We start from the raw sequence: 12,868 nt of genomic DNA, 5'->3' as shown, positions 1-12,868 counted from the left end.
ATCTATACAGCATATCTATTATATATATTTGATATATTTACATATATAATAAATAGTGAGGCTTAAAATTGAATTTCCTTTGATTTGCAACCGCAGGGCTTAGTTAGTAAATTGAGTTTCCGTTAACTTTTTCTAATTTTAGCTTTACATATCTTTACTTGCAGTTATACCAACGCTTCAGCTGGACTTGGGTTCGAATTTGAATCCGGAAGACATTGAAGAAGGCGATGATGTCTATTTCGAGTGCAAAGTACATGCGAATCCGGCAGCCTACAAAGTTGTGTGGAAGCATAATGTGAGTGTTTTAAGAAAATTTATGAAAAAATTATATATAAATAAATATGCATAAAGATATAGATCAGTTTCAAGTCATAATTAATGTCGGCTTACTATTCTTAGCGAATAATAATTGAAAATTTACAACACACAAAATAGAATTGTTTACTTAGTATAGCAGTTTAAATGGAAAAATTTAGAAATATCAATTTAAGGCCTCTTATTATTGGAAATATACCACTCTAGTGCCTGCTTCTCACTTCCATTTCTGCAACCAACATTATGTTATTATCGGTAGTCGGTAGTAGCTTCAACCATATAAATACACATCGTCGCCTAAAATGCAAAACAACGCATCATCAAAAAATCGAAAGTGAGTTTTTTTATTTCTTACGATTCATTGTTACAAATATATAGCCTAAAATTTTGAGCTTCCGCTGTCAGATATAACCAATACATAACCAATGTTTAACCAATATATAACCATTTTATAACCATTTCATAACCATTTCATAACCAAAACTCAAATTTTGTTTCAATATGAGCGGTTTCTATTTTATCGTTTTCTTTACCCTGTAAACTTATGAAAAGTGATGTTAAGTTATTTTGCATTTTAGGTAACGTTATGTACTTGTAAAATTCATATTGAATCTGAACTAAATTGACCGATAGCTTTACTGCAGTAAAATTGCGATTAAAATAGAATTAATTTTTACTTTGAAGGAATGTATTTAATTTCCAGATAAATTTGTTTGCTGTTGTTACTGATTGCATTGCTGATGCATGCATGCAGGCGTATTATTACAAATCACTGACTCAGTGATAGAATCTTGCGCATATGTTGCATATTGAGTGACTCTTCTGTAGCTATGCATCTAAAGACTACTGAGCATTAATAACTGACAAGTTGGCCGATATATGCGGTATAAAGTTGGCCGTTAGTTTGATAACCGTTATCTTGACCGAATTTGGCTATTGTAGCTTTAGTAGTATTGGAAAAAATCAAAATCAAAATCAAAATCAAAATCAAGATGAAAATCAAAATCAAAATCGAAATTAAAATCAAAATCAAAATCAAAATCAATATAAAAATCAAAATCAAAATCAAAACTAAAATCAAAATTAAAATCAAAATCAAAATCAAAATTAAAATCAAAATCAAAATCAAAATCAAAATCAAAATCAAAATCAAAATCAAAATCAAAATCAAAATCAAAATTAAAATTAAAATCAAAAATAAAATGAAAATCAAAATCAAAATGAAAATCAAAATCAAAATCAAGGAAGGTACGCCAAAATTCTTAGTTATTTGTTCCAAAAAATGCCAACAATATTAAAAGATTTAAGTACGCAGTTAAAGCGTTCACATGTGAAATGAGTGCAATACCGAATGAAACATCCCTAATAGTAGAAGACAAAACATATAGAAGTTCCATTAAGTCCGCCGCAAAATATGCCACTAAAGCTTGTTTTGACTGCTTTGCACTCTTTTTCTAAAGAACGGAAAAACTGATAAGCGAAACCTCTTGTGCGCCTAGAACAAAGCATACTTCTCAGCTCATCAACATACATATCTAGACCATGCCTTAGTGCTTTCTCCCTACCGCTGTTCGGTGCTTCGTGCGGTTATTTTGCTGTCAGCTTCACATTGTGTTCATCTGTTTAAACTTGCCACCGCCACTTGGCATAATGCGTTTGTTGAAATGTAACTAAGCAAATAAATAAGAGCAAGCGACTGTGCAAATGGGCGCGCACAAAAGTATACCCTGCAATTAGTGTGCTACATGACAATTTCATTACGAAATGCGGTCAGGGTCACTTAGCTGGTTGCGTTTATTGCGGTCACTTTTAAAGTTGTCTTCTTTAGAAATATACAGAGACAGCGCACGATTTTATAATTTTAATTTCAACACTTTTTAATTTTATGGTAGGGTTCCATGGCGTTTATTTATTCACAGAAATTAACAAGATCGATATTGTAGTACGTTCTAAAACTTATTATTTTTATATCGCTAAGTTCTTATTGTTCTAATTTTTAATCTGCAGCAAACTGCATCTTAGCTTCAAAATAGTTCTTCAAGGCTCTTAATTAACTTAAAATACCTTTCGGAAGTAAACACTTTTTTATGCAGATATATTATTTCGCCTTAGCACATTCGTGCTACAACTTACTTCATAGCAATGACCGATTTTTAAGTAAGACAAATTATAACTGTTTAAGTGCAAAAACTGTTCCGCAGCCAGTGTTGGTTGCCGCGCAATTAGTGCCTGCTAATTTTGTAAATGACAGCACTTTTAAATGCGCCACCTTTGGTTTTCCTACACCAAACCACTAAACACTCTTTTGCTAATGGCTTGCTCCAAATAAAGTGCAATGAAAAATTTAAAAGATGTGGCACTGGCGTGACAGAATGAAGTACGTATGCATAGCATAGTAAGGCAAGCAAGCCACTTTGGACGCACCGCAATTAAGTTTGATGTAGCTGAACTAGCGCTGCTTCAAATTTAAAATGCTTGGAAGTGGGAGTTCTGTGCAGAAGTGTTTCGAAATTAAACAAGTTCAATTGAATGAAGTTGAATGCGACACATTTAAATTTAATAAGTATTAATTGAACTCAATTAAGTAAAAGCAAGAAAAAATGTTAACTTCGGCTTCACTGAAGCTATAATACCATCCGATGGTATATTTTTTATTTCACAACAGGATTTATAGAGATATTTGTTCTGATTTTAATCGGTCAATTTGGATAACAGCTGGTCCAATCTGAAAAATATGTGCGGAAACTGTGCCAATGTCTTGGATAATAATTCGTTCAAAATTTTATGAAGATACCACTTCAGATTAAACATAATTCCATACAAGCACTTGATTCCGGTCCTTCAGTTTATAAGGCACACGCTATAGTCGCCACAATATCTCATAAAACTCAGAGACTAACATCCCGGGCATTGCTTAATTGTCACAGCTAGTCACGGTTATCATTTATACATATATATTATATATGAATTTATATTGAATAGTCGAAAAAGTATTTTCGTACTTTGTTGGAAAGGTGAGCTTTTAAGCTTCATTTTATCAAAAAAATTAAAAATTAAATTAGGGGAAGTTGAAAAAAGTTACAGCTGTTCCAAAAATAGTAAAAATAATGAAGAAATTCGCTATATTTTGAAATTGTTGTATAAAAAAGAGAAGAATGCCACGAAAGCAACCAAAAAGTGGTCGACCAAAATGGTATAATTTTTTTTCTTTATTTTTTAGTACAAATATAAAAAAAAATCCGTCGAAGTGTGATTAGATATTATTCGTAAGGGCCTCCCAGCCAAGTACTTTGATAGCATCATGAACCGATTGTGCTGTGTGTGCAGATGCATTATCGTGTAACAAAATTATTGTACCATGTCTTTTGTCCCATTCAATGAAATTGATCTCTTGTTGTCTGTAGCGATTTCACCAGGTTTTAGAGCTCTTGATATACTTCACTGCTCTGATCCCACCTAACACAGAGCATTGTCTTCTTACCAAATGGATCTGTTTTTGCAGCCGTTTAAGATTCTTAAAATAAATTAATTTTTCATCGCCAGTGACAATTCGATGCAAAATTTCACAAGTGGTTTTTCATTTCGGTTTTCCATTTGCCTTTCATTGAATTCATGTGGCGTCCATTTTCTTCACTTCTGAAAAAAACATTTTGACATTTTCGACACAATAAAAATATATGATGTTGTTTTTTCAATCACTGTAAATTTATTGAATATGTTTGACAACCAAAAAAGGCTCGTTCACAACAACTATTCCCTACCAACACATTTGTATCTTAACGCTCACTTAATACCGGTATTTTACATATAATGGCTTCGGCGTTTCCTTCTGAGTGACTCGTGGTTAAAGTAAACTGCCTTCTGTATATGTAAGCTACCTTCTATAAGCAAACCTAGGAGAGTGACAGATCTTGCAAGCAATACCAGTTATTCATATGAGCCGTTCATTTGTTAAACTTGGTCTGAAATATTTAAAAGGAAACTTGGTAGTATTGAAGATAGTAGTTATATCACTTTACTTGTGGATCCGAATACTCACTTGTATTGAATTAAACTCGATCACGCTGTTGTTGCTTTTTCAAGCATGTTTTTGAGAAGGGTGTAACGATGATAGCTATTATGTAACTGAATTAAGTTAATTGAAGCAAAATGAAATATGATATTTTTATTTTAAATATTTCAATACAATAAAGCGAATTATATTTTATTAAAAAATTTAAAGTTAATTTCAATTTGAATTATATGGACCAAATAAATATCTTTTAAACAAGAATTATTGTTGTAAGAAACTTCTAAAATGAATTCTGATTGACTAAACTAGCTCACACTAATACTATGCCAATTAGATTTAATTATTTCAGACTAAATTTATTTTATAAATTTTTAAATATAATAACTTTTTTATTAGTTATTATTATTTAATTATATGTTATAAGGTGTTTGAAATGTGCAAATCGCCTAGTTTATATCGTTAAGTGGATGCCTAATTAGTACTCACTAACGAATGTCGACTTTGCAAATATTTGGTAGTTCCACAAACCTTTTCACACCCGACGTTATCTTGGCAATATTTGCACGAAATATAAATACAAATAGGCACAAGAATACTACATGTATTTGTACACAATTGTGCTGCCGGATCCACTGAACTTTTCATTTGTTTATGCAGGAGCGAGAGTGTGTTGGCAACACCAAAATTTCACACGCGCATTAAAACTTACTCTCATTACACTCTTACCCACACATTCACACATATAAACATGTACATATATATGTACAAATCTATATACACAGCGATGCATATGTGTATGTGTGTGTGTGCTCGTTGTATGTGCTGACAATTTTGATCAAACTAATTGTTAATTTAATTTGCGTGCACGTTAATTGTGCAGCATGAATATTTAATTAAAAAGGTGGCAGCCATGGCAGTTAGTTAAACTTGTTAGACTCAACTCAAACAAATTCTACGACATTGTGACACTACTAACAATGTCGGCATGTCAACGGCATGTTAATTTAGTTAAGCACAGAGAAGGAAAAGACACACACACACATACATTTGTGTGAGCTTCTCGAATATTAAAGTTTTTCAAAAAAAAAATAAAATAAAATTTATTAATAAGCGAACTAGCGAATTGGATGGTTAAATGTTGGTACATGCTTTTATATAATATTTTAATGACCAATTTTGTTAACTTTTCTTGTGAGAGTGGAGGAATTACATAAATGAGTCCATTGGTTCATGTGAGTTTCACACAGTTTGTTGGCATTAGCGTGGAGCAAAGTAAGACTCACCGAGTAGCCGTGGAATTATTGAAGAAAAAAGATCTAACGAGTGAAATTGCATTAAACTTTCGAAAAGTACCGTTACAACAACGACTCCCGGGTCCCAAACCCAGCACACAACCCTGCGGAGGGATGGTTCGCCTCTCCCTTTAGCTCGCCTTCAAACGGATGCTTTTTGGCTACCCAGAGAATACTTGGGCTAAGACCGGAAGCCGTGAGCTGCTTTAGCTATATGTAAAAGAATCGTTTCTGGTCACTTCCAAGTGAATCGCGCTCAGAGAACTTTCTTCACTTGCGTGAACTTCTAAGCATGGCTTCATGTGCCACTATATATTGAAAAAGTCGTTGAAATAGCAAAAGAAATTAAGTGGCTGAAAAGGTCCATTATCTGACTGCGTTAGTAAGTAAAAGTGGCGTTTTTGAGGCGATCAAAATAGCCTTTCGCAAGCTATGAAATACTATAAAATATGCACAACCCTTGTATTTGAGTCGTTTATGAGAAAAGTGACCCACAGCTCTTCCGATTTTAATATACATAAAATTTTTGTAGATTATTGGAAAAGCGTAGAGCATGTGACGAATTCTCGAAATATCGATACGAGTATAAGTGAAATCGACCTCGCCTTAACCTTATACCCCAAAAATAATGATTTCTAATTTGAATTTTTCCACATTTGCTCGATATTTCAAAATTAGATTTTATGGTAGAGTTTATATAGCATATACATACATATATGTATTGGGTTAAGCAGGTTGACTTTAATAAAATATCGCAGGCACGAAGCAAACTATAGTAATGATACCTGTAAGTATAAGTGTCCTATAAGAAACTTTTTCAAAGCAAATATATATATGTAGAGGTGCGATACTGCTTCCCAAGATTATATTATTATTAGAAAATTTACTAATTTATCTTAAAAATCATGAAACTTGTATTTATATATATTTTTCTGCCGTTCGCGCAACAAATAAAAATGCTACAATTAAACTCGCTCGAACAAAAAGCATATAATGTGGAAGTAAGCGCAAAATAAGAAATAGTAAAACAAACAAATAAGCAAATAAGCAAATAACAATAAATGCACGCCATTGAATTGAACTTTATTAGCGGTGACAATGCATGACTTTGACATAGTTTACGAAATGATGAGCACGCATGCATTCACACGCACATAAAAGCAAACACCATGAAATACTACAATCACACGCCCGCAAATGCACATAGCGTGTTTAGAAGAATAGAATAGAAATGAAAAGTGAGCGAAATAAGCAAACAAACGCTCTGTGTACAAAAGAACGCAAGCGAACAAAAGAAACAAACCGCATCAAATAAATACAATAGTCGCCTGAAAGCACGCAACGAAGTGAGATTATTACAGCTTTTGCATAGCACAACATAGCACATAATGCTGGCATTTGGCGCGCTTACGCACATACATATGTACTTATTAAAAATGAATTGCATAAGTGAACGTATCTGGAGAGCTATGTATTGTTTGCTTAAGCTATATACTCACTCTGGTATGCTTGTGCGACATGTGGCACGTGAGACATATGTGATAAATACAAATAATAGCGCGTCAACTATTTTGCGGATAACTGCTTCATTTGTTTAGAATTCTGTATTGTAAGCACAAATGTAGCAAAAGCATTATTCATCTGTATTTGTATCGATGTGTGTGCACAAATACCCCGTTGGAAAATTCAGTGGCTGCTTAGATTGAATTCTGATCGTTGGTTAAATTGAAGCCAGGAAATTCGATTCTACGAAAAATGTAATATTGGCCTTACGTTTTTATTTACAAAACGGAAAATGTGTGAAAAATTTTTAGATTTGGTCGTCTGGACCTGAGGATAAAGTTTTATATTACACTAGACTAGAACTAGACGACTAACCATAGTTATTTTTTGGTCACCGTTGCTAATGTAACTGTACACATATTTTTGGAATATGTTAATGAGGTGAGATGCAGAGGTGACAAATAAAACCTATTACATCTGGTTACTTCCACCAAAGCAGCTGGAAACAGCAGTCTTATAGATCATGACATTGTTATGAAGGGTGAAGTCCTATAATAAATATTGGAAGAGAATAACTGTCGACTCAGGAAAAAGGTTTTTCATTTTCGAATTAAAGATAAAAAATGTGATCGCAGCCAGGCTACTTTTAAGGAATAGTTTTCAAAAATTCAATTTTGATTACAGTGATCAAATAAATCAGTGATAAAACAGAAGCCGCAAAAAATACCCCATAGTCAGAAATGCTGGATACAGTAGTACAGCCAATATAGACCAGTTTATTCATTAAGTTATGCATAATGCTGTTCTAATATACTACGGATAACGGAATAACTGAACAGCTAATGTGATAATAGATTGTCAAACTTAGTCGCGGAATTATCATTTTTTATAGTATGAAGTATTTGCTTTTATATACTAATATTAAATACAAGTATATATAGTTTCTGATAAATATTGATCTTATTTGTTTGGAGCTAGTGCTCATGTTTGGAAATGTATCAGTACGGTGTCTTATAGTAACGTCATGTCCTGCAGGGTATACATTAATATGGCTAAATATGAGTATTTACATAAGGGCTGCAATTACTGCCAAACTTGGCAATGGTCACAAAAGAATACTAAAATTAGCTTGCGTTGGGAGCGACGTGTTCGATGATTAATAATACGAAAGGAGTGAGATTTCACTTTAGGGTATATTTCATATATTAACAGTTAAAGTGTGGAAATTGTCTTCAATAATTCGAAGGGATATATTGTTATTGGTCTCATCATCATCTTATGCTTCCTTACAATTAATATAAAATCAACGCATATACTTATAATTAAAACTCTGCTCATATGCTACCGTTACTGAATGGATTTTAACATCTTTAATTCAGCTATATATTTTGCATTAATTGAGTACTTTATTCGCATCCTTTTCAGAATCAAATCATTCAACACAATCAGCGTGCTGGCGTCATTGTGAGTAGTGGCGATTTGGCGTTGCAAGGCGTGACTCGGCATCAAGCGGGCAACTACACCTGCACGGCATCGAATGTTGAGGGCGACGGTGATAGCAACGTTGTTGAGCTGAAAGTGATGTGTAAGTAAACACCACGGGTATACAGATAAAAAGGATAAAAATATAATTTTAATATATGGTAATCTGAACGTTTGAAAAGTATTTGAGTTAATTGGCAAGCACTTTATTAATTAAATAAATTAATTGCGAATTACACCTTCTTTTTTGTTTTTTCATATATTACTAATTGATCTGAATGATGTAGCTTAATACAACCAAACCGAACTGACTCGAAACTGCTTGGCTTTCCTGCTGGTCACAATCCCTACTGCATTCCTTATACTTATATACTCTCATATGTATGTGTACATGTTGTGCCACTGTTTGTTTTGCTACAGCAAGTGAAAAGTCAAGAGAAAAGCATCTTTCCTTTGGCACAAAGCACAAACATATATGCGCATTTCCTTGCTCTACTTCGGTTCAGGACTTCAAATAGTGCTCATAGTTTTCCCAGAAACCCAGATTCCTACTTTTAAAGTTTTGCCAAAGGCAAAGAATGCCGAGAGCGCTAAGCGAGAAATGTTGCTGAGCAACGCGAAATGAAGCGAAAGTTCTGTGTCAGCAGTGGGGAACCGTGGAGACAATTGTAGCGTTGGGAATTCAATTAAATGCTAAGGAAGAAATTGAAGCAGGAGATTTCTTCTATTTTTCATATATATGTGCTCTTATAACATGGTGTCGCAGCTGTCGAATTTTAGTTTCTATTAATTTTTGTTTGTTGCTAGACAGATTATATTTGGGTTTATTCTTTGGTATGATACAGTACTTTAAAATAGCTTAAGTTAACTTTAGCTGAGCTGACATCGAAATTTTTAGAAAAGTTTAGGTAAATACTCTATCACTATTTCATGCTAGTCTGAAGCGTAAGCTGTAAGCTATTGTTGGATATGAAAGTTATGGTGGAGACCCACATAATATGGTGGTAATAAGGGAAAATACAACTAACAGGCCTTAAGTGCCTGCAGGTAGTTCCCTAGCATTAATCCTCGCAAATTGCAAGAATACGAAATGCTCCGTTCTACCCGAACTTAGCTCTTCCTTACTTGTTTTATTTAAATTATTTTCTCCGTTCCCATTCCAGCTTTTATTATGAGCAAATATTTTTACACTAGATCACCTTTAATCCCTTAAGGATTTTTTAAATTTTTGACCGATATTTTCATTACTATGTTCAAAAACACTAGTTTACAGTCATTTTGGGACTTTCATGTTAGCTGCTGTTTCCTGTGTGATGGAACAATATTAAACTCAAAATCGTAACCAGGACACTTCAAATACCCTCCTCACACATCAGTCGCAAACTGTTTCTGCAGATTTTTTGAGTAGTATAATTACTATAGTATAATATACATATATATTCCTCTAAAACTGCTTTCTTTGAACATTTCCGATGAAAACATTTAATAAAATTAGATTTGCAGCTTAACAAGAAGCAAGCAGCGGCCAAAGAGCGTCCAAAAAGTTGCAACATTTTTGTCGTGTAAACCTTTTTATAACTCAAAAAGCGGATTCTAAATGTTAAATGACTCAGCCAACGGCACAAAAACTACCGCTGACGGATTTGAGCGCGTGAGTTTGTCTGTACAAATATACTATGTATATGTGAGCTATCGTCGTTGTTCGCCCGTTGCCCGAGCAAAAAATTAAAGGTTTATGCTCTCCTTAGAATTTTTACCCTTTTCGCTTCACTTGTGGGCAAAGAAAAAGTTTCTGGACACGCTCAAAGTAGCTGAGTAAATAAACTTATAAATTTAAACTTTTCAACTTTACTTCGCTGTGTTATTATTCCTGAGTGAAAGATGTGGCGATGGGTTGCGTCAGATACTTGGTATAGGTGGGAGTGTGTGTTGATAGATTTGAATGTAGTCAGGACGGGGATGGCTAAGCTGATAAACTCTATCGATGCAATTAGAACTATTTCCTTCTTCACTCGCCCCGCCACTGATCTGGCCTACAGATTAGAGCAAATATAATTTTTCCGTAGTAAATATTAACAACCATAGCCAAAACAAAAGCAAAAAAATAACATAAAAAGTCAGTTTAAAGCCAAGTAGAAGTGCTGCTCTTATTCTAACGGCATTTCTATTGGCACTCAATGCACGATTATGTTCGCTACGTAATATGTACACTCTAGTGCCGAGCATAACTCACTTTGATAGTCCGGCTACTTTTGCCCGTAAACTCTAACTTCAACTTTCGCTGGGCGGTACGGTAAGCTCGTGAGTTATGGATATACAGCGCAGTGTAATGTGTGTGGTGGAGAAAGCTTTATTCTGCCAATATTTAGCTGTAGTTAATAAAGTTTTTTTTCTTATTGCTTGCATCACCATCCCTTTTTGACGGACTTGCTTGCATATTTGCCTCTCTCCATCTCTCTCCGCTACTTACTCGGAATTTTGATGGAAAATTGCATTATTTATTAGTCGAAGTGGCGTTTATACCAACATATATACTCAGAGTAAGAGGAAGAGAAAGAGTAGCCAACGCTTAGAGTTTACTTTAATGATGCGCTATAAACTCAATTATGTAGGAACCTTTCTAAACTACAAAGAGTGTAGTCGCTGCTGCGCAACACAAATAAAAAAGAAAACTCTATATAATAACTATTTTAATAAGCACTCTAATAGTTTATTATTGAAAGCACAAAACTTTAGCGAACCCTCGATTATTAGATTTTATGTGTACGAAAGCTTTGTTCATACTTGTAATGGAAGCTCTTTGAAGAGTTTTGCTCTCTCAAATTTTTGTACTTTGTTTACAATGTTACTCCAAATTATGGCAAAATTTTATAGAGATATGCAAAAATTCGAAGCTGTATGTATTATTTTTTAAGTTCTCTGTGTTTGAAATATGAAATACAAATTGAGCTTTTGCAATAAAGCTTAGATATCAGGTATTTTCATACTTTTCTTGGAATATTTATGCCAAATTTTATTCTGATTAGCAACATATGTGGCACTAAATACAACTATGTGCTTATAGAGACTCTTCAAAATAAAGAGCTTTTTAATTAGGCATTAATATTAAAAGTTTTCATGAAAGACATCAATTTAAGACCCATTTAAAAATGAGTTATGTATAGTATAACCAAATATTCTAGCGGAACTTATACTAAAATGAAGCTCATTGACGAATAACAGGTATATAATTTACCGTTAATTTACAAAAGAATTTAGGAGTCAGTGTTATTTTTTAAAAAATGTTGATGACAAAAGCGTTTTCGAATATTTTTATTTATCTCCTTTTAAAGACGCAACTCAAAATGAAATTTCAAATAACAGTATTAGCATTTAAAGAGATAGATAATAAAAATGGTAAAACTAAAACTAAGTGAATTGTCTCTAAAAACCAGAAGAAACTTTAACTTCGAAGATTATATTACTACCCTAAGCAGTAATCCAGGTCAAATTTCGTGAAGATATCACGTCAAATGCGAAGGTTTTCCATACAAGCTTTTCCGATTGTTCGGTTTGTATGGCAGCTATATGCTATAGGGAGCCAATCTGAACAATTTCTACCGATATTACATTATTTCTATGAACAATAACTCATACCAAATTTCGTGAAGATATATCGTCAAATGAGGAAGGTTCCCTTGCAAGCATTTGACTCCGATTATATGGCATATATATATATATATACTATAGTTAACCGGTCTGAACAATTTCTTCGGAGTTTACATAGTTGTCTTAGAAAATAATCTATACCAAATTTCGTGGAGATATCCCGTCAAATGCAAAAGTTTTCCATACCAGAACTATGTAGATTCCGATCGTTTAGTTTGTATGGAAGCTATAAGCTATAGTTAACCGACCTGTCAATTTCTTCGTATATTAAATTGTTGCCTTAGAAAATAAATATAAATAATAAATGTGCCAACTTTTGTGAAGATACATTGTCAAATGTGAAAGTTTTCCATACAAGAACTTGATTCCGAACGTTCAGTTTGTATGGCAGCTATATGACATAGCGATCCGATATCGGCAGTTCCGACAAAAGAGCAGCTTCTTGAAAATGACGTTTCCAAAATTTCAAAACGATATCTTAAAAACTGAGGGATTAGTTCGTATATAAACAGACAGACGAACATGGCTAAATCGACTCAGCTCAAGATACTGATCATTTATATACATACTTTATAGTGTCTCCGACGCTTCCATCTGGGTGTTACAAACTTTGTGG

At 33.5% G+C, this 12,868-nt stretch overlaps 1 protein-coding gene and 1 long non-coding RNA gene across 2 annotated transcripts in view; one reads left to right on the top strand and one right to left on the bottom strand.

Moving 5' to 3' along the window:
- The window catches only part of LOC120782288, a 112,798-nt gene that overhangs the window by 77,793 nt on the left and 22,137 nt on the right, over positions 1-12,868 (top strand). The window contains exons 9-10 of the mRNA XM_040114492.1: positions 165-295; positions 8,548-8,707. Of these exons, the coding sequence (XP_039970426.1) occupies positions 165-295; positions 8,548-8,707 (291 nt within the window). The remainder of the gene's footprint in view (positions 1-164; positions 296-8,547; positions 8,708-12,868) is intronic.
- Positions 4,051-4,920, bottom strand: LOC120782289. The gene is made up of 3 exons (XR_005706242.1): positions 4,814-4,920; positions 4,355-4,440; positions 4,051-4,277 (listed from the first exon to the last, which is right to left on the bottom strand). It is a non-coding gene; the product is annotated as an uncharacterized LOC120782289 (long non-coding RNA).

Source organism: Bactrocera tryoni, chromosome 1, assembly GCF_016617805.1.
Source record: "Bactrocera tryoni isolate S06 chromosome 1, CSIRO_BtryS06_freeze2, whole genome shotgun sequence".
Lineage (NCBI taxonomy): Eukaryota > Metazoa > Arthropoda > Insecta > Diptera > Tephritidae > Bactrocera > Bactrocera tryoni.
The sequence above is the reverse complement of the archived record's forward strand: the minus strand, read 5'-3'. Positions and strand labels throughout refer to the sequence as shown.